General features: G+C 43.2%; 3 protein-coding genes and 1 long non-coding RNA gene across 4 annotated transcripts; 3 read left to right on the top strand and 1 right to left on the bottom strand.

Moving 5' to 3' along the window:
• Window positions 1-860: 860 nt before the first annotated feature.
• LOC100843931 (putative glucose-6-phosphate 1-epimerase) lies at window positions 861-6,691 on the top strand. Its single transcript, XM_003580675.4, has 9 exons — window positions 861-1,109; window positions 3,498-3,572; window positions 4,151-4,207; window positions 4,306-4,466; window positions 4,638-4,778; window positions 4,988-5,090; window positions 5,183-5,282; window positions 5,508-5,768; window positions 6,288-6,691. Exons 1-8 carry the CDS (start codon window positions 972-974, stop codon window positions 5,744-5,746), a joined length of 1,014 nt encoding a protein of 337 aa, XP_003580723.1. The 5' UTR covers window positions 861-971; the 3' UTR covers window positions 5,747-5,768; window positions 6,288-6,691.
• A 2,014-nt stretch (window positions 6,692-8,705) lies between these two features.
• LOC112269458 lies at window positions 8,706-10,081 on the top strand. Its single transcript, XR_002961307.1, has 3 exons — window positions 8,706-8,848; window positions 8,933-9,116; window positions 9,222-10,081. It is a non-coding gene; the product is annotated as an uncharacterized LOC112269458 (long non-coding RNA).
• Window positions 10,082-11,241: 1,160 nt separating this feature from the next.
• LOC100844231 lies at window positions 11,242-13,679 on the top strand. The gene has a single exon (XM_003580676.4). It carries the CDS (start codon window positions 11,885-11,887, stop codon window positions 13,163-13,165), a length of 1,281 nt encoding a protein of 426 aa, XP_003580724.1. The 5' UTR covers window positions 11,242-11,884; the 3' UTR covers window positions 13,166-13,679.
• Window positions 13,680-19,327: 5,648 nt separating this feature from the next.
• On the bottom strand, window positions 19,328-24,937 carry LOC100843623 (ribulose bisphosphate carboxylase/oxygenase activase, chloroplastic). The gene is made up of 12 exons (XM_003580674.4): window positions 24,493-24,937; window positions 24,181-24,266; window positions 24,046-24,055; window positions 23,422-23,484; window positions 23,192-23,305; window positions 22,436-22,497; window positions 21,826-21,880; window positions 21,447-21,648; window positions 21,026-21,132; window positions 20,248-20,303; window positions 19,740-19,832; window positions 19,328-19,592 (listed from the first exon to the last, which is right to left on the bottom strand). Exons 1-12 carry the CDS (start codon window positions 24,848-24,850, stop codon window positions 19,485-19,487), a joined length of 1,314 nt encoding a protein of 437 aa, XP_003580722.1. The 5' UTR covers window positions 24,851-24,937; the 3' UTR covers window positions 19,328-19,484.
• Between the last annotated feature and the right edge of the window lie 568 nt (window positions 24,938-25,505).

Raw genomic sequence — 25,505 nt, 5'->3', positions numbered from 1 at the left:
CAAGAAAAGGAAAAGGATGTACTTCGGTTTTTTTTTTTGAGAGGAAATGTACTTGGGTTTTTCGGGGTGAACAACAACTTTGGATTAGGCCCAGCAGAAGCAGTCACGGCCCGCAGAAGCAAAGACTATCGACACAGCAAAAGGTGTGCTGTGGCCCGGCCCGGCCCGCTGCGACAGCACACGCGCGGCAGGCGGCAGGGGTCGCTGTCACGTCAGCCACCGACCAAAAATCATTGCAGGTTTAGCATCACTGATTGGACACGGTGACGAGGACGTATGGGCGTTTGGATCATAATCCTACCATGGTGACATGGATTAGGCCACGTCACTGCCAACCTCAGGCTAAACTCTCCAACACAACCGACGAATGAAAGTCATCAACGACGCATGGCTATGTCCTATGTGTTTGGTCCAAGATAGTCTACTTCCACGTAGGCTTTTTTCTTTTGAAGAGAAAAATTTCATCCTCTCCTTTCGTCAATTCTTTTCACGACATATTAACGGTACTCACTCCGTTTTTAAATATTTGTCGTGGTCTTAAGACAGTATAGAATTGTATGATTGCTTAACACGAGAATTACATGCGTCGACAACAGAATTACGTTGCGTGCAAGAAGCGCCGGAACTCCAGCGAAAGTTTACCACGTCAGAATGTAACATCGAAGTAATCCTCTCGGCTCGACTGACAAGCAAAGATCTGAACATCGCCGTTTTCCAGAATAAACTACTGTACTCTAAATAGAAGAAAATCGAGATCACGTAGCACACACGCAGATAAGTAACGAAAATAAATAAAGTCTCAATAAATCGCGATCTCGAGATTTAATTACTTAAAAAGCCCACCCCCGGAGCGAACGGGAGTGTGCCCTGTTCTGGCTGGTCCTGGAAGAGAAGAATTCCCCAATTAAGATCTCCTTCCTCCTCCTTTCGCCTCGCCACCTCCAGCCTCACTCGCTGCTGCTATTCCCGACATGTCGTCGTCGGTAGCCGGCGCCGGCGAGGAGAGTGGCGCCGCGGCGCCGCAGGGCCCGGCGCCCGTGGAGCGCTGCAAGGGCGTGAACGGCCTCGAGAAGGTCGTCCTCCGCGAGGTCCGGGGCAGCTCCGCCGAGGTAGGATATCGCTATGCACGCCCCCCCATGTCTCTCTTCCGCGGTTCCACCTGGTAGGCGTTTCGGCGGTCAGATCTCGGTACAGATCCGTGGCGCTGGATGTTACGGGGGCAGAGCCTGCAATTGCTGTTCCGATCCCGATCATTTTTCCAATGCACCGTTCGCCTGGCAGTTGTTAGCACAACTGTATAAGCACAAATGTTGCGGATTTTACCTTTGCGAGGTGGGATTGGCTTGATCATCGATCAAGTGCAGGTTGTGATGGAGCTGATTCGGAGTGGAGTTTTTACCCGGTATACATAGCAGAGCAGATGATTGCTCTGATCCGTTCATTATTAGGACTTTGCCTTCTTAGTCGCCTGTATTGTTGATTGGTGTTGGTGATCGGGAAATCAACAAAATGACAAAAAAAAGGCGTGTTCTATAATGGAGGACCTTTGTGCTTGTGACTCCCAGGAGTGTCAAACATTGGTTCTACAATGGAATCAATTCCTTGCAGCTAGGTATAGCTGCAGGGTGCAGGGCAGAAGTTTGTCGCTGTTGAATGTTTGCATCCATTTCATGCTCAGCCTGGGACAGAGATTTGGCGGCCCTTGGTGCTGTCTGTAGTAAGTACTTTTACGTTTCGCGTTTTTACTTTAGCTTGTAGAACTTCTGGTGTGAATTCTTGCTAGCGTTAAGCGTTAAGTGTGTTTGAGACTTACGTGGGTGGTGTGAACCTCTGTTCTGTTATTTCGATAATGGAATCCGGCCAAAAAGGTTGTTTGGAAAAAAAAAACATGATCAGGCAGTACAGACTTTAGTAGCAACATGCTGGTTTTGTCTGCCATACAAAACAAAACAACCTAAGTTCTGCCTACCGCCGACCGCGTTAGCTCTCTTGATCACTATCTCCTGTTGTTTCTCAGAACCTGAGTATGTTATTTTGGGGGCCTAAAATAGTAGTGTGCAGACTCCACAACACACATGGATATTTTTCATGAGTCTCAGCTGTGCAAAAGGCCTGCTCCCCGAAGAACGGGTTATGGTAATGCATGGATCCATCCAGGAGAGAACTGCTGATGAATTTGGCTGAGGATGTTGATAACACGTATTGTAACGCAGAACTGCTTTAGCTATCGTTGAAGGAGCTTTTCAACACAGTTGCTTGTTTAGTCAACTGTTAGGACTGTGGAATGAATGAATGATGTCAAGCATGGTATGTGCATTTCTAAGTTAGGACTTGTCAGTCGAACAAATTGATTTTCTGTTGTTTGGTACTTGGTTTAACTTTGAAAAATTCCCCAAACCCGCAGTCCTGCATGTGCCTGTAGAAGTGATGGATGAGGCTGTCTACTGTCTAGGGCTCAAGGCAAACTGGTTGGATAGTTCCCATACTGTCATGCATCAATCACTTCTTGAGGAGCCGCTTCTGTTTTACCTCTTGTTACCTACTTTACTCTCTGTTATCCAAACAGCGATGATGAGTAGTGGATCAGCCATTTGTGCTGCTTCCATGATGCTAGTTTCTGCTGCAATGTGTTGAGAAGGCCATGAGGTCAACCCTGGTGGATGAGAGGTAAAAATGACTGGAGATAGTTTGAGCTGACGGAGAAATAATTGGTGGCGCACCAGTGGTCATTTGTGATGCTATTCCAAGCAAAGTTAAAGTCTGTAACCGTACTGCCATGATTATATTCCACCTGTCATTTAGAAGTTAACCCAATCATGTTTTGCCTACTGTATGGATGTGTTTCTGTTGACATTAAATAGATAGATTAGTATACGAAGAAGGCACGTGGTCTAAGTAACCAGTAACCACGGACATATATGTTGTATTGCCCCAAGGCCAGCCTCTTAGAGGCTCAACACCGAGACCATTTCACTTGACACATTGGTTTTCTCTCTAAATATTGGGATATCAAGAATGCTGTTCCAACAAAAAAATAGGTATTCTTCATGGAATAATTATCAGGGAGCAGTATGAATATTCCATAGATGGACATCTTATAGAAATGGCACTAAAATAGAACAACAAGCTCATTATAAATTATCAGTCCATTTCATTGTGACTTGGAGTCCTATTTGCAACCGGGTGGAATTCCATGACCATCATTACAAATACTTCCTCTGATCCATAATAAGTGAACTTGCCATCCAAAAAGGGAACATATTGAGGGAGTAGAAGTTTGCAACCATTACAATTTCTGACAGAAACAAACAGCGAACTTGCCATCCAAAAAGGGAACTGCAAGCAAGTCCTAACCTTAGAAACACACATATGGAGTGAAAGTAGCAGACCAATAAACAGAAGCTGATATGACTTATGAAGTTCTGATCACCTTTTAAGAGCTTGTTTCGTGCAGGTAGCTATTACTTATTGACTCCCTTATGTTTTATTTCTTCCAGGTGTACTTGTACGGTGGCCATGTCACATCATGGAAAGATGAGCATGGGGAGGAGCTGCTTTTTGTCAGTAATAAGGTGCCATTATTTTCCTTAAGCATGAAAATAGGACAGTGCTTCTAAAAGGTTCATTCATCATTGTTTCAATTGTAGCATATGCTTCTCTTATTCTAAATCCTGACTTGACTTAATTATTATCAGAAATGTTGACATAAAAATGTATATGTATTCTCAAAGCTTGCCCAGCAGTTTTGTCAGTCTGACGCTAGTGAAAAATCAGCTGCAGTCGACAACAAGTTTTATCTTATGGTTGACTGTTTAGTTCAGTAAGTAAACAACCTTTATATAGATTTTTATTACTCCCTCCGACCCATATTACTTATCTCAAATTTGCCTAAATATGGATGTATCTATGTTTAAAAAGCGTCTAGATACATGTAATATTTCGACAAGTAATTCCGACCAGAGGGAGTACAATCTTTCTCATGAGCCATAATAATGTGTTAGGGCAGCATTAATATTTTCGTGCTGTTCATTTTGCATTGTCAACATGGAAATACTATGTTGATCTGACTTTTACTAGAATCTTCATCCCACCTCTTTCTCGATTGCCTTATGTTTGCTTGGCTGATGTCAGTATGTCGCTGTTCTGTCAGGCTATTTTCAAACCTCCAAAAGCTATACGTGGAGGTATACCGATCTGCTTTCCTCAGGTATGAGAATTTCGTTTCCTGCTCTCCTCTCTTCTCTCCTTCAATAGTCTCTTCTGCTTTTGTCTGATTTTATTTTTGCTAAGTACTTCTTGTTCTAGTTTTCCAACTTTGGGCATCTGGAACCACATGGATTTGCAAGGAACAAGACCTGGACTGTTGAAGCTGATCCACCACCATTTCCAGTACCAATCTCCAGTAAAGCTTACATCGATTTAATCCTTAAACCTACTGAAGAAGACGTAAAGATCTGGCCACATAGGTGGGCATATCCTAAATAATTACATATTAATAGTGGATTAATGATATTTCAGGAAACAGAGGGTATTTATTTTTGTTCCGTTCTTTTGTTTATAGTTTTTGTTGTAATAGAAGCCAACCATAGCTGCCAGTGTTTTCAAATAGATCAGTCAGATGAATTCTTGTATTGCAGTTTTGAGTACCGTCTGAGGATTGCACTTGGACCTGGTGGAGATCTGATGCTGACTTCACGTATAAGGAATACCAATGCAGATGGGAAGTCATTCTCTTTTACCTTCGCATATCACACGTACTTTTCAATTTCAGATATAAGGTATGTTTTTTTTTCAGCTCACAGTCAGCTTTGGGAAAAAAAAATCACAGTAGTGTTTGAAGTGATCAGTATCCCCATTCCTATGTTTGTCCCAAATCTGAACATTCTATAATTGCCCGATCTCTTGACTGCCCCACTTCTGTTTTCTCGTGAGCTGCCTCATTTCTTAATAGTTTCTTCACAGTCATAACTCCGCGCTAATATTTCAGTGAGATACGAGTAGAAGGCCTTGAAACTCTGGATTACCTAGACAACTTACAAGATAGAGCCCGCTTCACTGAACAAGGCGATGCTATTGTTTTTGAATCTGAAGTGCGTTACCAAGGCATCCAAATCACATTCTGTTTTCCAATTTTCTTTACATTCCAAGTTTCTAACTCAAGGGAGCATATGTAAAATTGCAGCTGGACAGAATATATCTGGGCACACCGTCAAAAATTGCCATTATTGACCATGAGAAGAAAAGAACATTTGTTGTGAGGAAAGGAGGCCTTCCCGATGCTGGTATGGTGAACTCTGATATTTCTTTGTTTAGAACTGTAATACTCCCTCCGTCCCATAGTAAGTGACTCAAATTTGCCCAAATATGGATGTATCTATACCCAAAAAGCGTCTAGATACATGTAATATTTCGTCACTTAATATGGGACGGAGGGCGTATATTATATCGTCATCATAATAATAATTGAAGAATGATTTAAGGATTGTTTTTCTTCTTCTTGGTTACAGTTGTTTGGAACCCCTGGGACAAAAAGGCTAAGGCTATGGCAGATTTTGGGGATGATGAGTATAAACGCATGGTATGTGTGGAGGCAGCTGCTATAGAAAAGCAGGTTACTCTGAAGCCTGGTGAGGAGTGGACTGGAAAATTGGAACTGTCTGCAGTCCCATCTAGTTATTACAGTGGTCAATTGGATCCTGATCGTGTTATTCAGGATTCAACTGTCCCAGAGGATTCAATCAGCTAGCCCTTAGTCAATTTCTGCGCAGGTAACATTTATACTAGTAATATGTTCAAGTATGTTGTGAACATAGTACAAGCATACAAGGGATGTATAATACTATGCATACTCCGTATTCTATTGGAGATGGTTCTCATTAATGTAGTCACTTGCATACTGTTTCCTTGTTCAACCATCCCGAACTAATTATAGAAGTACTTAAGTTCATACTTTCGAAACCGGATCTCTGATCATGTTTGGAGTAATATATTGGGAATGCTGATGTTCTAGACCAGGTCAAGTGCTTGAACTTCGAAACGGGATACTAGGTGGCGCATTGGAGTAAATTTGAACTTCGGAGTGGTCGATTAACATATACAAATCATTGCCAAGAATTATGACAGCATTTACTGGCAAAGTGGCAACCAATTGCGAAAGTAGCTTATCTGCACATTGTTTTGTTTTTTGGTCACACATGAATATGTTTCACAGCCCATACTTGTTGAGCATCTGTTCCCAGTACTATTCCTTCTGCTGGATTCGCGTTGACATGTTTCCTATGTTTCAGGTAGATTATTAATATCATATGCGTAATGGAAATTGTCACAAGGAGCGTCAACACGTTTCTTCCATTCTATTCAAATCTTTGTTGTTTTCGGCGGGCATATCGGAACAAAAAGATCTCAACATTGATTTCTATTTCGGGATCTGCATGACATAAAGGGGCAAATCAGTGTTAATACCCTGCATGAGATGTTTGAAGTAAGAATAAGCATCTTGGATGGGTTGTAAAATAAATTTTATAACTGCAGTTCTTTTCTATCAGTTCTTTTCATGTGTACTCCATTTTGTGGCCAAAATGAAAAACGATATTGGACACCTGTCCTATAACTGCACATCATGTGATTCTGATGTTGGAGCTGCTTGGTTTCGTGCAGAAACTAATCCCTATCTGGATCATTTACATGTTCATGCACCATTTGTTTGGGAAAGCGAAAGATTTGAAGCAGATTACATGCATTTGCTTGCGCATGGATTGGGTTCATCTAATTTTAAGTATCGATAATTATAACGAGCGCACGCCCGCTCGTTGGCCACAGAGCGCGACGCTGCAGGTTCGTGATTGATTGAGTGGCCGGAGTTTTTATGAAAGCAAAAACAAAAAAAAAGTTTATAATGCATGCATGCAGGCAACAAGGAGCCACTCACCTACACATCTAAGTATTTGGGTAGAATACTCATTTGGGTATTACGAATCTTTGTTCTTTGTTATGGTGCTGCCGAACTGCAAGCTGGATAATTCTTTCAGAAGTCACACTCATAACTGTCGGTTACTTGGGCAAAGAGTTATGCAAATTTTACAAAACACGGGATTAGACCGGGCGAGGGGTTCAACAGAAACGAGCCAGCCAGAAGAGTTACTTTTTACTCAACAAGCGAAGGGCAATGCTCGAATGTGAGCCTGCATACTCTGCTGGAACTTGCGGCTTAGCTAAGCTGACAGTAGTTTTCTTCCTTTGAAAGTGAAGTAGCGTGTCCATACAAAAAAAAATGCCATTCTATGAAGAATAGTTACCAATACAATGAGAGTATATATTTCCTTTTTGTAAAGAGTTCTTAAAGTAGAACTGTTAGCTACAAAATTCATGGGAAATCATCCCTATCTCTGTTCCCCTGTAAACGTCATTGTCTATCGTCATTGACGATCGGTAGGTTTTGTGATTGAATAAATGACACAATTTAACTTGAATTTCTATTTGGATGTCCAACCTCTTATCATGTCTATAGTCTGATCATGTACATCTGTTATGGTTCACATGGTGAACTATGTCTTCCGTTTCAGGAAAATGGATCCTGAAAAATTGTAGTCAAATTTTACAAACAGATTTCTGAAAATGAGATTCAAAATACATGTTCTATATTTTAGGACATGCGTGCAGGTACACACTTACTATATTGTGGAGTAGTTGTATTTTAATTATTGCTTCCAATTTCGGCGAGTTGTAATATTTCATGTGCTAGTGGATTTTATAGGTTGCACGCGCAAGCTTTACATTGCTACATAATCACAACTATCTAAATGGTTCAACGAGAAAACAGTGATAATGAATAACATATTGAGAAACTAAATTCAAAAGACATGTATTGTGGAGATGTGTGTTGCACGTGCAAGCTCACTAGTACACATGATTAGACCGGGCGAGGGGTTCCAACAGAAACGAGCCAGCCAGAAGAGTTCCTTTTTACTCAACACCAATGTCGGGTAAAACAACATAATGGAATTTTTAGACTGGAGTACATCCATGTTACCATGTAATTATATACCATTTGTTTGGGCTTCTGCTTCGTTCCACTTTCCAAAAGCAGTTATTTGTTTCGTTGGTAGTACGATTGATTTGTCCGCTGTTATTTGTTTCGTTGGGCACTGTGCGGGTGCCAGCCAGCCGCCAGGTAGTCTAGGCTTAGGCCCGAGTCCGATTTTTCCCGCCTCAGCTTCTTACATGTGGGACCAACGAGAGGCGACGGCCGACAGGGTACCGTTGAATATATAGGGAGTCGCGTTGTTCCGTTCCGTAGCTTCCCTCCCCTCCTCCCCTCTCGTCATTTTTGCTCTTCCTCTTTTTCTCCCCATCGATTTTCCTATGGTTTGCTTCGGGAGGGGGAGGGCTTGAGGATTGCTGCGGCTGATTCCAGTAAATCACACCGCATCCATCCCCCTTGCCCTGCGCCCTTCTCTCTAATTCGTTATTTTGGAATCGATGAACTGATTCTAGGCGTCACATGGATCGTTCTGCGGGGTTTTATGAGGACGCTCCAATGTTTATTAGTTGTTTTCTATCAAACATGCTAAATGCTTACAAAGTTTTTGTCTATCTTTTCAGACGGATTCAAGGAGGGCACCGAGGGGCTCCCCCCCCCCCCCCCACACACATATCGCCGGGGGGCTCCGCCCCCCATCCTTGTCCATGTTAGTTCCCCTAGAAGCTTCTAAAGTTCTCTTCCCGATCTAGGAGATGCACATGACGTCCACCTTCGAGAGACGCTCCCCTAAGGGGCGGTGAGCTCTTCATCGGCAGGGGTACCCTCATCGCACAGTCAGCTAGGAATGCACTAGTGCGGGACTACAGAGTATTTGCTTTCACTTATTTCTCTACATATTTGATAATGTGACTTGTAGCAACTACCCAGAGATCCGTTAACATTTACGTGTAGCGCTTGAGAAAGCATTGAAGAAAAAGGGCAGCAGGCTGGTGGCGGCCGTAGCGACGGTGAAATCTCCGGAGAATGAGGTGGTGGACAACCTACTCCACATGAATGCAGAGTGGGGTTGTACGAGATGTGCAAATAACTAACAAAGGATATCAAAATTGATGTGAATATTAAAAGCTAATCCCAGGTTAGGGGCAAAACCAGAAGAATAATATTATGGTGTCAAGTAAGTTTACAAAAGGTTTGCTTAAATGCTTACAAAGTTTTTGTCCATCTTTTCATCCATGTTCAGGGACGGGATTCAAGGAGGGGCTCCCCCCCCCTTTTGTAAAGTTCTCTTCCCGAGCTAGGAGATGGACATGACGTCGACCTCCGGGAGACGCTCCCCCAAGGGGCGGTGAGCTCTTCATCGGCGGGGATACCCTCATCGCGCAGTCAGCTAGGCACGCACTAGCGCTGGAGATCATTGGAAAATTAGAGATGAGCAATGTGTTGGGACTACAGAGGATTTGCTTTCACTTATTTCTCTACATATTTTATAAAGTGCCTTGTAGCAACTAACCAAAGATCCGTTAACATTTGCGTGTAGAGCTTGAGAAAACATTGAAGAAAAAGGGCAGCAGCCTGGTGGTGGCCATGGTGGCAGTGAAGTCTCCGGAGAAGTAGGCGGCGGACAACCTCCTCCACATGATGAAGAGTGGGGGCTGTACGAGATGTGCAAATACCTAACAAAGAATATCAAAATTGATGTGAATATTAAAGGCTAATCCCAGGTTATGGGGCGAAACCAGAGGAGAAGCAATATATTATGTTGTTAAGTAAGCTTACAAAAAGTTTAGGAAAAAGTGAGCCAACGAGTTGTTTAGGAGGCAAAAATAGAATTTGTTTGTCTTCTTTTGTTACTCGACACTTAATCATGTGTATATGTGACTAAGAATTTTTCATGTTTTCCATCTTTCCTTCAGATTCGCGCCAAATAGCAGAAATTCTGTTTAACGCTACTTGTGAGAGAGTGACCGCTCTACATCTTACTTCTGAAAATGCAAGACTCCAAATTGCAGAACTTCTATTGGCAAAGCGAGCTGAGGCCGACACCACTTTTCAGAGAGAGATTGCTTTAGTTTTTGCTTCTGAAAATGCAACTGTAAGAGTGTTCAGGATTTAAAGAAATTTTGATAAAATATATATATATATTATTAAGCGAATTCGTAGCGCTTGATGTGAATCAGAGTTGTGAGCTTGTAAAGCTTTTAGTTGAGAATGGTACTAACCCAAATGCGACAAACAAGAGCGGACTTTCTGCGACTATGAAAGGTTTTCTATCATCTTCAGTAGAGTTCACATCTCTACTGACTGGAAGCTGATAGAGCGTTTGTATTAGTAGCTAGATTATGGGTCTAGAAACTTTCATATCTCAGGTAGCTATATCAACTTCATAACATGTCTGAGATGTGCAAACTTTTTTATATTATACAAGCTACAAATAAGCTAAAGTAAACGACCTAGATTCAAACTGGACCCTAAACCGTAAGACATTTCTCAGTTGTTTAGTTGCTTCGCCGGTCCTTGGGTGGGCAAAAACTACGGGTTATACTTAAGTATTAGTATGTTCATTTTTTACGGTGTTCGTTGTGTTAGTCGGCTTCTCTATTATCTACCAAAACTAGTGCCATCATGAGGCTTCGTGATAGTCGGCTTCTCTACTATCTATCAAATATCCACCGACAGAACATCATTTGGATATATTAAAACCATATCACAATGCTCCAAAACAATGCCTTCTAAAAAAAAAAATCTCTCTTACTACAATTTTGTGACATGCCGGTTCTTATAGGAAAGTTCTAAGATATACCGACCTATTTATCCACAGAAATTCTCCCAAAGCATGGCACAAAAAAAATGTTGAAAACACCAGTACCAAAACAAAACATTGGTACCAAATAAAACACTAGCACTAAGGCTGAAATGAGTCGATGTATGCAAAATAATCAATGTTCAAGCGGAAATGGAATAAAAATAGCCAAGAAAATTAAGAAACTTGGCGAATGAGATAGGCTTAACAAAACCTGCTACCCATCTGTGCGTTCCGAAGACAGTAAAATAGGCAGGTTGCGATATTCCATTATCATCTGAATCATGAAATGATCAGAAGCAGATGAGCAGCAGAGCCATACGACCATACAAGAAGGCCGGGAAGCAAAAGGCCTCTTGGCTCGGTAGTCCGTCCCCCGTTCTCTTTCTGGCTCGATCAAATCCAATTCAACGGCCGGAAGAAAAAAACCTCGAAGAGGAAAAAAAAAAGAGAGGCAAGCCCAAGCCGGGGGGGGGGAGAGGAACACGAAGAAGCTTAGGGAGGGAAGGGAGGGAGAGAGCGAAGCCAAGGGCCCCCATCCACACCGTGAGAGGCAGCAGCCGGGCCCCGCGCCGAGCAAGCGCGAAGCCGCAGCAGGCCGCCGCCGCGAGATTCCGGCAGGCGCAAATTCTCCAATCCCCCTGGGGGTTCCGCCCAATCCCGATTGCTCCGCGGGAGGTCAGCTCAATTCCTGCTGTTTTCCGTCGTGATTCGTTTCGGTCCGGCGCGGTTGGCGGGCCATTCTCGCCGGAGATCCAGGCGGTTGCGAGCTCGCCGGTGCTTCGGCGGGGCTGGGATCATGCCTCCATTGCTCTAGGGTTTGGTCAGGTAACACAATTCGCTTGTCCGAGTCGCCGCCTGTATGCTTGATTCGGGCCAGCCGCGCCGCTTCTGGGGCAGTTGTTTGGTATCTCGGCAATTGGCGCCGGGCCAGTGGAGATGAGATCCCCTCCGTGTCCGGGGAGCTGGGAATTGGTCTACGGGCTCGCGCTCTGCAGGAAGCGGCATAAGCCCTAGTGATTTGTTTGATCCGAGCTGGTGCGATTCGTGAGTTCTCTACTCCCAATCATCAGGTTTTGGGGTTCGAGGGGGTGGTAGTTATTATGGACACAGTAAGGGAGGAGGCGTGGCCACTGCCTGCACGCCAGCAGCTGCAGCAACAGCCACCAGCGTCTCCAGGTCCACGACCGCAGCAGCAGAATGGTCGTGTTGATCTCCGGGAGCTGAAGGCTCAGATGGAGAAACGGCTTGGTCCGGACCGGTCGCGGCGCTACTTCAGCTACTTGAGTGGCTACCTATCACAGAGGCTCAGTAAGCCAGATTTTGACAAGGCGTGCCTGCTTACCTTGGGGCGGGAGAACCTCCGGCTGCACAACCGGCTCATCCGCTCGGTTCTCTACAATGCCTACCAGGCACAGTGCCCACCTCCACCATCAGATGTCGGGAGGTCTGTTGGAGCATCGACAAAGAAGGTTTCTCAGGCTGCTGAAGCGTTTAATTCTTGCAATGGGGATGTCAGGCTGTTGCAGGTGCAGGGATCAAGGTCAATGGGCACAGTGCAAGATCATCAGTTAAAAGACCGGATCAAACACATGGGGCCGAATGGTAGGGTGGAGGCTGCTGCCAATCACACCCAATTTGTTCAAGGGGGGGCTGCAGTACAAGAGAATGGCACCCTAAGTTCACTTGAGTTGAAGAGATCAATGTGTCTTCAACAATGTGAGTCCGCAGAACCGTTAGGAAAGCGTCTGCATGTGGAACAGTTGCTACCTGAAAATATGCTTAAGCAAAGAAGAGTTATGAGTGATGCTGCAGATCATTCTGCTCGAATGTCAAAAAGTCCTGTACGAGCTCCGCTTGGGATCCCCTTCTGTTCAGCAAGTGCAGGTGGGGCAAGGAAATTACTGCCGCCACCAATTAGTGCAGGTGAAGATCGCTTTAGCAGCTTTTGTGAGCATGGGCAGCTGTTAAACACGGAGGTGTTGCGTAAGCGAATGGAGAAAACAGCAGAAGCACTGGGTCTAGCAGGTGTCACAATGGATTGTGCTGACCTTCTGAATAATGGCCTGGACCTGTACTTGAAGAACCTGATTAGGTCAACTGTTGAGTTAAAAGGATCCGGTGTTCGAGGTGATACAAGAAAAGGGGCATCGTACAAGCAGCATTCCCAGGGAAAGCAAATTAATGGTGTTTGGTTGCCGAACCATGTTCAGATGCAACCAAGCAGTGGACCATCAGGAGCCACAAATGAGACCAGAAGTCACCACTTGATCTCTGTTGATGATTTCAGGGTAGCAATGCAGTTAAACCCTCAACAGCTTGGGGAGGACTGGCCAGTCCTTCTTGAGAAGATATCAATACGTCCCTCGGAGGAAAATGACTGACAGATGGAGGTTGCTAGTTCAGATGAAATTTTGTCCGATGTACTTCTCCCTGCCCCATCTGATGTATATTTGAGCTGAAGTAACAATACTGCAGTCACATCACAGAAGATGCATGTTTGGGGATCAAGGCAGAATTCTGCTCCCAGATTTTAGTGAAAGAAAGTCATTCTTTGTCCTGATAAATGTTGCCCCAATAAAAGAAATCATCTTCTGTTCATGCTGCTTAGGCCTCATTGGCACTCCTGATGTGGAGACTGTTACATCCATAAGTCCCGACTTCTATGTAACATTTCGCATAAAGGGACAGAAGACAGCAGAATGCAAGAGCTGTCTTGTAACTTATAGGGAAATGTTCTGTAAGTTTCTAGGTCAGGATGTACATTATTGATTGCAAAATTTTCTAGAGTATCTTCAGTACTAATTTCAGGATCTTGGATGTTAATTTTATTTAAATTCTTTGTAACTGTTTTTGCAAGTTATATTTTAGATCGGTAATACTCTTTTTGTCTCTCAATGTGCATGTATGTTCAGGAGTGGGTGGTGTGTTGTCCGAAGCCTTTTTTGAGTTAGTCAGATATGAAATGGTTGCTATATTAATAATTGAATCGTGTATCAAGGTTCTGATTTTCACTTGTCACCTGAAGCAAATGGATCCCTGTTGACAACTGTTAAGTTTAATGTTTCTCCCATCTAACATCTTTTTGTCCAGTACTTACTTTTGCAATAGAAAGAAATGTCCGGTGCAATGTCAGTTCTGTATGACTTGGCTGGGTTACCAATATTTTGGACAGATAAAACTTGATGGATGCATTTTCTATACTGATAGATGCATGCTGCAAGGTTGCTGTATCTTTGATCTTCTGCTCCATCTAAAGTGGGTTTTGAAGAAGTCCTATTCAATCAATTGTATACACCAGTGTGGTCTGTCTCAGTAAGCTATCCTTCCATCTTCAGTGATTTCATCTCCCAAGTGTTGATCTGAATAATGTGATTACAAGTTTCAACCGATTGACTTATTGCTGCATTCGGTGTTACATGTTCCTTCACTCGTTCTCCACTTCTCAAATACATCATGAAGTGGAGGAAAAGGCACATCTGCAGGCTGTAGCCCTCCGTTCGTCAGGAAGAAAGCTCATCTTTTGAGGAAGAAGCTCATAGTTCAGGATTGATCTGATGAATTGCCTCTCCAAATAGCTGATACAGTGGCACTTCCTCTCGGGCCGTGTCTTATGGATTTCGTACTTACCTTATCGTTTGTGTTATCAACTTGACTGGATGCAATTTGCTACAGTATTATTGAAGTTCATCCGCCCTTCAGCTTATCTGAAACCCGTGAAGTCATTAGATTATTTAAACCGTCAAATTGCACTTTCTTTGTGTAATCTTATTTTCCAAAAGTTTTGTTATTGGGAGTCTTGCTCTGTTCATCTGTGGCAGTACTTCCATAGTATTTTGTAGGATAGACTATCTATGAACTTCCCTGTGTGTCACCGGATGAGTTGCTTGAACGGTCTGTATCTGAAGTCTCAACCGTGAGAGGCTCAAAGGTCCAGTAGCATGGTAAATGAAGTATCTGGGTAAACGCAGGAATTATTTTGCAGGTATGCTAACATCATGTGTTTGAATGTCGATCTCCCTGGAGGCTGGCCAATATTGGTTTAGTTTTCGCCTACTCCTGAAGGGAGAATATTTCTTCTCACGAAACCTTGAATGTAATGTGAGTTGTACAAATAAACTCTGCTACCTGCAGGCCCTCTAACATGATGTGTTCTTCTGCTGCTTCCTTTTTCAGGAGTATCTCTCTGGAAAATGAGTAATCCACGAATGTCTGTTTTCTGGCTGATGACACAGACATCTGACGGCAGCCCGGTGTCATGGTGCAGAGACTGGACTGAATTTCTGCTCTTCGGTGGCTCCTGGCGACTGATGACCGATGGTGAATTGGTTTCTGAAGCTAGAGAAAGGCTGCCACAGAGCTATATACGTACTACATTACACAAGCAGCTGGTATATATTACGATGGAAACTGCCCGAATATTTACATATGGTAGCATTATGTTCAAAACACACTGAAAAGAAGGAGCTGGCCGGCTATCCACAGGGGGGCGATTTCGACTCGATCACACCATATACGACTGTCCAGCGACGACGGGGCGGTGGAAGCTGCGGCGGGTGGGATGGCAGCTCGCTCGGGCACGCTCAGCAGCGGCGAGAACGGCGGCGGCGCCAGCGGCAGAATAGCCCCCCGGGGGCCTTGGGCGGCGGCTTCGGCGGCTCCGATGACTCTGGCGCCGGCTCTGACTTCTGCAGCATCTCCCACATCACCAGCACGTCCTCGTACCCGCACGACTGGACGTCCTCCCGGAGCTTCGTCAGGCCCGTCAGCCTCGTCAGACCATCTGAAGAAGAAAGCACTGCCAAATACCAATGCCAAACTTTCATTATCAGCATCGATCACCAAGAGGTAAATTTGGTCGGTAAGTACTGGGTGTCAAGTAGTGTGAGATATATAAGGATGTGCAGAAGCTAGCAGGTGTGTCTATCTCTTGGCCGCCGCTCTCTGATATATCTTGGCCGTTTCTCCTGCGTGAGTGTGACCGGTCGATCTTCATCTATCTCCTGTGTATCTCTATCTGCATATCCATCCATCCCTAGTGATGGATGCTTGATGACGTACAGATAGATAGACACTATATATCTCAGCACAAGACGAAGACGAGAAGGACCATGCATGCTGCCGCTGAGGAAGTGGCAGTTGCCGCCTGCATGCAGCACATATATGTCCCATATATATATGCATCGACCGTTTGTCTACCGGCTAAGTCCTACGGCCGCCAAACAATTTCACAAATTCTAAAAGATTTAAAACAAGTTTGCACACCCTTTCAAATTTTTTAAGACTGGCCGTACTGGTGTACAGTCTTATACATATTTACATGTACCTTCTTCATCTGATATGCTGATCGTGACCACAATGCACATCATGAAGATCAGTCCATCTTATTATTTTAATAGATAAAATCCATGCATGCATACGCAAGTGCGTAAGGATGATAAAATGATCCACGCCATTTCTTTTCCTTTTTTTTTACTTCAGATATGCACTAGCTAGATAGAGGAAACATTCCTCCCGGACAAACCATAAACACATTATGCCGCTCAGCCCACGACGAAAACACGGGGTAGGCCGGCCCTATGACTAAAAAGTGCAAGACATGCAAGAAAGAAAGAACAGAAACCAGTGCGACAAACTTCCAGGCATGCACATATGTGTAGCCGCTGCCCATCTTTTTACAATACTTGGACTGCTTGGCTTGTCCTGTTGCACAGCCGGGACCTGACGGCCACGCATACATGCCTGCCTGCAGCCTGCCTCGTGATACGTACAAACATAATATCCTTTAGTTCACTGCACGCTAGAATCGTTTATAGGTGAGCGTGAGTGGAGAACAGGTGCTGGCATGGCTAACTGATCGTCCGGTACTGCTCACTGATATGCCAGTGCATGCATGCTCAGATTTTTTTTTGTTCTTGAAAAATAGTTTTTTTATTAATTTTCCGGCTGCACACAGGTCAACGCTGAGATCAACCGAACGCAGCATCAGACTTTGAACCGTTTTCAGCATTGCAGATAAGTGGATATGGTATAGGGTGATGTTAAATTAATTAGAGCTGGATTGCACAGGATATCAACTATAAATACATATAGATCATGAATTTTAAGTATTGCCAGATGCCACTCATGCGTCAGTGATCAAGAGAACTACTAGCTACTAATCACATATCCATGCATGTTTAATCACAGGAACTCGATCATACACATATCGATGAAAAGGAGATATGAACTGGCCGATGTAATATGTCGATCGAGCCTAGTTACCTTGTTTGTTGTTCTTATTGCGACGAAGCCTGGCGGCGACGGCGACGAAAGCGCGCCGTGCCGGCACCACCACCGCCTTCCTCCACCACTCCATTGATCAGCCTCGATCCGGCGATCGCCGGCGACCGTCACACACACACACACACTCTTTGTGAGAGGAAGAGAGGGATCGATGCCGAAGTGAAGAGAGAACGAAGGCTTATTTATAGAGGCAAGAGAGCTAGCAGCCAGGGGATATGTGCCGTGGGAGTGCTACCGGGTAGTGTCCACGTTGCCTCGGGTCCGGAACCAGGCGCCCGTTCCTAATACGACCCCTCGAGGCTCATGACCCAAATCGTCATCTTTAAGCAGATAGAGTGGAAACTCAGATTAATCAAGCTAAGCACAGAAGTAACGCATGCACGGGCGGCCGCTAGCCCTGCTCGTTCATCTCCCACGGTTTTTGTCATGGGAAAGAAACCTCCCACGGTTTTGGGCAGATAAAAAGAGTGTACTCTCATTTCTAATGCCATGTTAGACAAGGGGATATTGTGTCATTTTCTATGTGAATTTGTCACGAAATGTATGTGAGACTCGTGTGTTCTCTAGATGGTCCCGGGTCTGCGGTGCGCACGCCATGTGTACCGTGTACGGCTTGTGGATATTTTTTTTCCTGAGAAAACAAAAAGATTGGGTGCTCGGTGCATTGATGGATTGATAGAAAGAATCAAATGCGCACGTCGGATATTAAGTCTTTACAGTCGGCGCCCACGATAAGACACCGCCAGCCGCTGGACGAACAATACACCAGACAACCTGACCCACCGTCGGGAGCGGTGCAAAGACGATCCAAGAGTACGAGTTTTGTGCCCGTTCTTTTTTGAAAAACAATTTTGGTGTATATGTCAACAATTTTGGTATGTATATTGTGAATGTGCACATATTATATAGCATACGCACTAGTAATTTTAGGAAGCGGTGATCCGCTTCTGCGGTCTAACCCATCTTCTTGGGCTTCCGACACCTTGCATCCCTCCCGGGCCAACTAGGGTTCCATGACTTGGCCATGAATTTCCATTGTGGCATGTCCCACAATCTCGCACGTAGGCCCAACATTAATTACTCGAACTAACCGAACGGCAATGGCTCTTACATCTTCAAACCAAAACTAACAAGGGAAAAACCCTAGCCAGCAAGGAGAGTTCTTGAAGCAATGCCGAGGTGATTCAAGAGCGTGCCTATTTGTTTGTCCTAGCTTCTAAGGTCCTTCATGAACTTTGGAGGCACATCTCCTTCTAGGGTACCATAAGATGAAGATGCATGATACAAAGGGATGATACCACCCAAAATTGAGCACCGGCTGGGCCCCACAAGGCCATGGCACTTTAGGCAAGCCGCCTCGGGCCAGGGAAGTCTTAGTGGTGATGCCTTTCAGAAGACATAACCTCCCCAACGTATACATCTCTGCGGAGGAACCCTTTCACACAAAAACATTTTGTTGCGTTGTTGCCATGCCAATATTTGTGCGGAGGTAGATCAGGTCGCCGATCTCCGCCGTTGGAAGAATTCCACCTTCATCCTCCGTGATGTTTCCCCTATCCATGTGTAAGTAGTTTGTTGTGGATGCATGGGATGGATGAGAATCTGATGGTTGTAAGTATGTATTGATGCCTTTTTCTTATTTTTATTACTTTTATTATAGGGTTGACACGGGGTAATTTTCATGAGTCTTCAATTTCTGCAATTAAGTCAATTTTGTTGTTTTTGCTACCAAATGTTTTTTGGTAAAAAAACTTCTCATTGAAGACGACTGTGATTCTCTACACTTGTGGGACATTCATGGCTCTAGTGTATGCCTACGACATTCAAATCAGGTATCTTACTCAGTGACGTCGCGTGCGATGTTCTTTCAAAATTGATTCGATTCCGTCCTTGGAGAAGGATGTTGTTTCTCCATTTGGTGACAACAACGCGAAACGGTGATAGTGTGGCGACTCTTGCCTTTCAGTGGTACCGCCCTGCCGGAATGCCTTTCAGTACGATGAATTTATTTATTTATGATGCGCTTTGGACGTGTGCACCGGCTGTGGACGACTTCAGGCGGTGACGTTTGAGTCTATCAAGTCAACCCGGCGACTTCAGCCGCTGACAGGAGCCAGGACGACGATGATATCCTTCTATTCTCTCATCAGCCACATCTGAAGCCACAATTTGTGGAGAGTTTTCTGAAAGCACCGCATGGACTTCGGTACAGTTCAACCGACGGAAAGCAAATAAAATAAAAAGAAAAGACACATTAGCAATGCGTACGCCACGTGTCAAAAAAAATATATTTTGTGTGTGCTTTTTCACAATGTTATATACTTCCACATATATAAGCGACCAGTGAAATTTACAGGACTGCTTGACTTGGGGTTTGATATACTGGACTAGATCGTACTTGCCCTTGTGTGTTTTGGACTAGCCTTCTAAGTTCTTCATATACTCCTTCGACAGTTTTGAATTCATTATCAGTTCTTGCTCTTTCACCAGCGAGTCTCCTGATTCGATCAATGCGTCTAGTGTTGGCTGATGACCAAAAAGAATCATACCAGGATATTAGACATGGGATTAGTTTCTCGTATGGACAAAAAGAGCAGCTATTGTGATATTGACAGAACTGATAGCCGAATGACACAACAATTTATGTTAGTGCGTTGCTTGAAATTTAAATACCTTTGGAGGAATAAATGTTGGAAGCTTCTCTCTTTTCTTTTTCTTGAGAAGCTTCTCACCAAGTTGTTCATAACCACCAATATCATTTACCCACTGCAACACAAGTGAAGACATGTTATACTCCCTCCACTCAAATTTGCCTAAATATGCATGTATCTATACCTAAAAAACGTTTAGATACATGTAATATTTCGGCACTTAACATGGGACGGAGGGAGTATTATTTAGGATTTTTCTTAATAACACTTTTAAACCCTGATATATTATTTAGGCATCTTCTGAGAAACACTTTCAAAGGTATACCAAAGACACATTTGGAGATACCATTGCCAAACTTCTGTACTTTTGTTGGCCATAGTATACCAGACATGAGCAGGTTAGCCTAACCCTGTCTAGTTGAATGAAAAATATACAGATAACTTTCTCTGCGTCTGAAACTAAACAGGGACGACCATTTTGCACAAACACAACTGCACGTGAAAACATTTTGTTAATTCAAAATAAGTACCTGCAAGATAGCCTGATCATACGTCCTGGATCTCAAAGCTCCATAGAAATCCAGAGCTGCAGCAAGTTGAAATGGTTTTTTAATAAATTATTCAAATGTAGAAGTGTAAATGATACTTCCTGCGCTAGGTGAAACCTAATTTCGACCAGTACCAAAAAAAAAAACATAGTGGGATAGAACTTCAAAATGAAAAATAGGTGTTTTTCATGGGCGATTAATGGTTTCCTTATCATCTTAACACTTGTGGGTCGACATAACAAAACATTATGGCTCATAGTACAGATTCTAGACTAATTATGGCTTCGCGTTTGCCCTTAACAACGAGGTCTTTGTAACAAGTTGCTTTCTTAGTGAATAGGCAGAGATCCTGCTGGTTTCTCAGAAAAAAAATGTTCCTAAAAGTTTACACCCACTTCCCAACGCTAAGAAAACATCAGAAAACAACCATTTTCTTAAGCCGTCTAATTGGCAAACATTTTTCTAACAAATCCAATTATTGCTATGGCTATTGCACATCCAAAAGTTGTCTTCTAACATGAAAAAAATACATATGAATTTTAGAAATCGATGCATTCAAAATCTCAAAGAAAAATCATTCTGATCTAGAGCTGAAATAATACCTAAGTAACTTCTTACAAGAGGACAAGGTAAATAATTCAAGCACAAAATATGTGTGACAGTGTGAGTGACTTGTGTAATGCATATTCCACCATCCAGAACCACACAAGCCTCAAACACGGCTTAGAAGTTAGATGTTACAGTTCTGGCAAACGAGTACCTTGGTTTGGAAACGTGTCTACAATTCTTGATACTTCCTCAAAAGATAACCCATCCTTCATATACATGCGGTGAACAATGTTGATTATATCCTCACGGTCAGGCTGCCTATTAAGCACAAATGATCATATATCAAGTTCCAAGGTTAAAACTTTTCTTGTATAAATTAAAATATCAATAATTGTTGAAAGGAAGTAGCATGAAACTGCATATAATTAACAAAATCAGCACCAATCTTCAAAGAGAATCCCTGAAGTAGAGAGTCAAATCAAGGAAAATTTACATTATGTACTGTAAAAATGGTAGTACCAAGAAGAACGTATGCATCAAATAATACAAAAGATTAGGACAAAAATGAAATACTCCAGTTGAGAACTTTCATATTGTCAACACAATCGCTTCAGATGCTCAGGCAAACATACCAGTAGAATTTTTCCATCCTCCCATCACGAATCAAAGGAGCATATAGTGTTGAAAAATCATTTCCAGTTGCTATTATTGGCACTCTGTGTGTTATATCAGATTCTCTCCATTTCTGGCCAATGCTAACCCTGGTAGGATTATCTGCCAAGTTCATCAAAGTTCCAACCACGATTTGATTATTGACCGTCATTTGCGTGTTTCCTGGCAAGAAGAATAACATATTGTAATTAGCTTTTTTTAACTAGAAATTGCATATGTTGCAAGTTTGAACGATAACTCTAATATTCACCAACCACATAAAATAAGGCATGAAAACAATGACCTCCTACATCTACCATGATAAAAAATGACATCGAAGTATGCTCACTAATGACTTACCAAATCTTCCAACACCAGCATCTAGGTCATTGATCATCAAACAACTCATTTTCCCCTATACCATCCAAAAAACTTGTGAGCACAGTGTTTGTAACGAAAAGGAAAATGAGCCAAATCACAAGCATCAGTATGAATATGCTAATATGTTATGATAATTCGGTAATGACACAAAAGAGTGAAGCACTGTAGAGCACTTGAAGTTGTCCAAGCATATAAGCTCCAAGTTACAGCAAAAAATTTACCATCACAAGATATAAACACATTGAAGCACATGATGGAAATTTAGATGATAAGAGTAACAATATTTTCTGTAGTTCAAAAGCATTTCACTACCCCAAGTTAACCCTGAGCCAGCAGATTTTGTATGTATAACTTTCAATTATCACCTTTTATCATGTCAATATGGAAACCATCAACCTAGTTTGACGTGCTAGAGCATCCTCAAATGAATGTAACCTACTCACATATGCAAATGATCATATACTGTATGTTAACACAAGTTTGAAAAATATTAATTCTATTATTTCTTTCATGTTCACTAGTCACTTCGCAGAAAACTGAATCTGAAAGGCACATCTACGAAACTGAGTAGCCGAATACACCTTCTTACTTGATTTTGAATTACTTGAGAAGCCGTTCTGTATCGGTCACGTATAAGCCTCCCAGGTTCTCCTGCAACATGAACACAACACTTGAGCAACTAACAAACACCTAGACATTCTCAGACCATGCAACTTTGATAATTACATCACTGTATAACAGCTATGAATCACCACTTTGTCCAATGGACCTAGATCTGGCAGAACATAATAGCAGCTGACTTCCTTTGTTAACTAATCTGTTCAGACCTTTGACCGAGCAACACGGACTTGAACCAATCTGAACACTAGAATCGAAACCACAGGTGGAGGGACCCCTCGGAGTTTTCCTAAGAATAATCGACCTCGGATTCACCCCAGCTAGTTTGGAGCACCAGACAAGCAGACAGTATCCCTACCACTGAGCTAGCACACACTTCTCAATCTGAACACTACCAGTATTTATCCACCAAAGGATAAAGTTTGGGACAGTCCCAATTAGCCAAAGGCTCTAATGTAAGACAAATTTATATGTTCAGAGGAGTTCATGTAAGAATTCACAACTTTCATGGCCTGCAAAATTGTGTCAAATATTTCTAGTCTTGAGTTTTTTCATTGTTTGAAAAGGAAAACAACACTCAAACAACTATGTATTAGTTTGGAATGAGGCTTACATGAACGAAAAAGGCCTAAATAGTTGCATCTCAACAGCACTCTGGGAAACATACATCGTAGTAAATAAAGCATGTATAAACATAATAGAATTCAAGTGTGAAGTCTTTCTTGACCTGCTCTTTCAGATTCAAGTTCTCCAGCAGACATAATAACAGGCTCAACACCCATTGCTTTAAATATAAGTTCAGTTTGGAATGTTTTGCCTTGGCCTTTTCCACCCCAGACACCTGCATGGCACAACGCTCTTGAGATCATTTAATAATAGAGCATGACACTGGATTACACTTGCACACTTTTTTCATATTACACTCACGCACAGAAACAAAGATGTAGAGTACGCTACCAAGTATAAGGGGAACCTTGATATTAAGATTATTTGCAAGGTAGTTCTTTACAATGTGGCACGCTGCAAACAACAAACATCAGTCCTTTAGTACCTGTACCTGGAGAAAAAGATCAAAATAAATTGTTAAGCACACTACAGCTATTTCCGAAAGTCATACCAAATACTGTTAGCCAACTCTTGAAATTGGATGATATGGTACTTATAAACATTAATTCTCACAACACAAGTTATTAATTAGGGTGGGTTTAGCAGTCTCTGTTAACATACATGTATGATTTGCTAACATTTCATTTGTTACCAGCACTGTTATGCCATTATTTAGCAGTTTGCCTAAAACACATCCAGCCCGGTGACTTGATTGCTCTATGTTGATCATTCGTAGCTACCAGTAAAGGTACATTGGGTAATTGTCACACCTTTGTATAAGAGCAATAGTGAATGGCTGCATTAAGTTAGTTAACCAGACCCTTAGCAGTTTTGAACTGTTGAGTTTATATCTATAAGGATACTCTGTACATATGTAGACGCAAATTCAAATCAAATGCACTTTTTGGACAAGTTGAGAATGCAATACCTGATTATAAGAATGCCGCAAACTTCCTTATACATTAAACTGCTTACCAACTTTATCCTGTAACACAACAAATCTGCAGCGTCAAATCTCTGTCACTCAGATACTGAGAAGAACATAATAGTAGGTAACAAGATGATCAAATACACCAGCACCGCTGTACATGAACTAAAAATTAAACTCACGAGGAAGGAGGGGGCAATGTAGTAATCTCCCTGCAGGTACTCAAACTTCCTTGTCACCTTCTGACGGTAATCGAACACGATATCAGCTACAGCCAAATTCAACGAGGAATTGTCAAAAAGGTAAAATTAAAAAGCTCGGGCTCTTCAGCTCCAACGATTATTTAGCGCACCGCTGAACTAGGCAGAAATGTGCAGTTCTGAATTCTGACGAGTGATCACTGATTACATATAGCTCTATCCAAGCTTATAATTATACCACATTTTATCGAATGACTGGATCAGGGAGGACCGATCAGGAATTATGGAACGTACAGTCTCTCCCGAGGAATTTGCCGACGAAGAGGTCGTCGATGATGCCGCTCCGGGCGCCGACGGCGATGTTCATGTTGTCGGCCTCCTTCCCGAGGCGGTAGAGGTAGTCGTCGCCCTCGGCGTCCGTCGCCTCCCAGGAGGACTGCTTCGACAGCCTCCGCCCGCGCCCCGCCTCCTCCTCCTCGTCGCCGCCGGCGGTGGGCTGGGGAGACGCCGAGGAGGAGGACGAGCAGAGAATGGGCGGGAAGGTGGGGCAGAGGCGGCCACGATTGGGGGTCCTGAGGTTAGAGTTAGGGTTGGAGCGAGAGGGGAAGAGGATGTGGCGGTGGGAAGCGGCGGCGAGGGAGGTGGTGGCCATGGCGGGCGCCGCGCGCGCGCGTGTCTGTGTGATCGGCGGCCGGTGGGGTGGGGTTCTCGTACGGGGCGGCGCTGGCCGCTGGGGACTTATCGGCAACGGTCGTTCAGGAATACTCAAGAGGAGAAAATAACAAATTTCGAAACAAAAAAAATACTCCAAGAGAAATAAATAAATTCAAGAAAATGAGAGGAGAAAAAAATCATCAACGTTCTATAGTCAAGTAAAGAAGTATGGGCTATCATGATGCCGGCATGGTTCGCATTTCGTATTGAATCGCTTGAGAAATGGCAAGGCGCCGTAGTGTAGAAGTAAAAAATTAGAGGTTGGACAAGTTAGTCTCTTGGCTTGTTTTTGCTAGTCACGACTCGCGATAACAGGGCAAAAACAAGCAGGGAGCTTTTGAAAAGGACTTTTCTCTTTCCAATGCTACTTCCTGCTGGTATTTCTTTATCGAGTTCAACCAGAGTGCCAAGAACCAGCACGCAGTAAAAATCTGAGGAACCATTCATGCTAGCGAACGCAAGCAGTACGCCAGTACATCAACCATCCATGCGAGAAGTCTGGACAGAGGGTGTCTAGCTCTTGAAGACGGCCACTAAAGCATCAGCTGTCATAAGATGAAGCATTACAAAATTATGCGTAAAAAAAGCACATG

This window comes from Brachypodium distachyon, chromosome 5 (genome assembly GCF_000005505.3).
Source record: "Brachypodium distachyon strain Bd21 chromosome 5, Brachypodium_distachyon_v3.0, whole genome shotgun sequence".
Lineage (NCBI taxonomy): Eukaryota > Viridiplantae > Streptophyta > Magnoliopsida > Poales > Poaceae > Brachypodium > Brachypodium distachyon.
The sequence above is the reverse complement of the archived record's forward strand: the minus strand, read 5'-3'. Positions and strand labels throughout refer to the sequence as shown.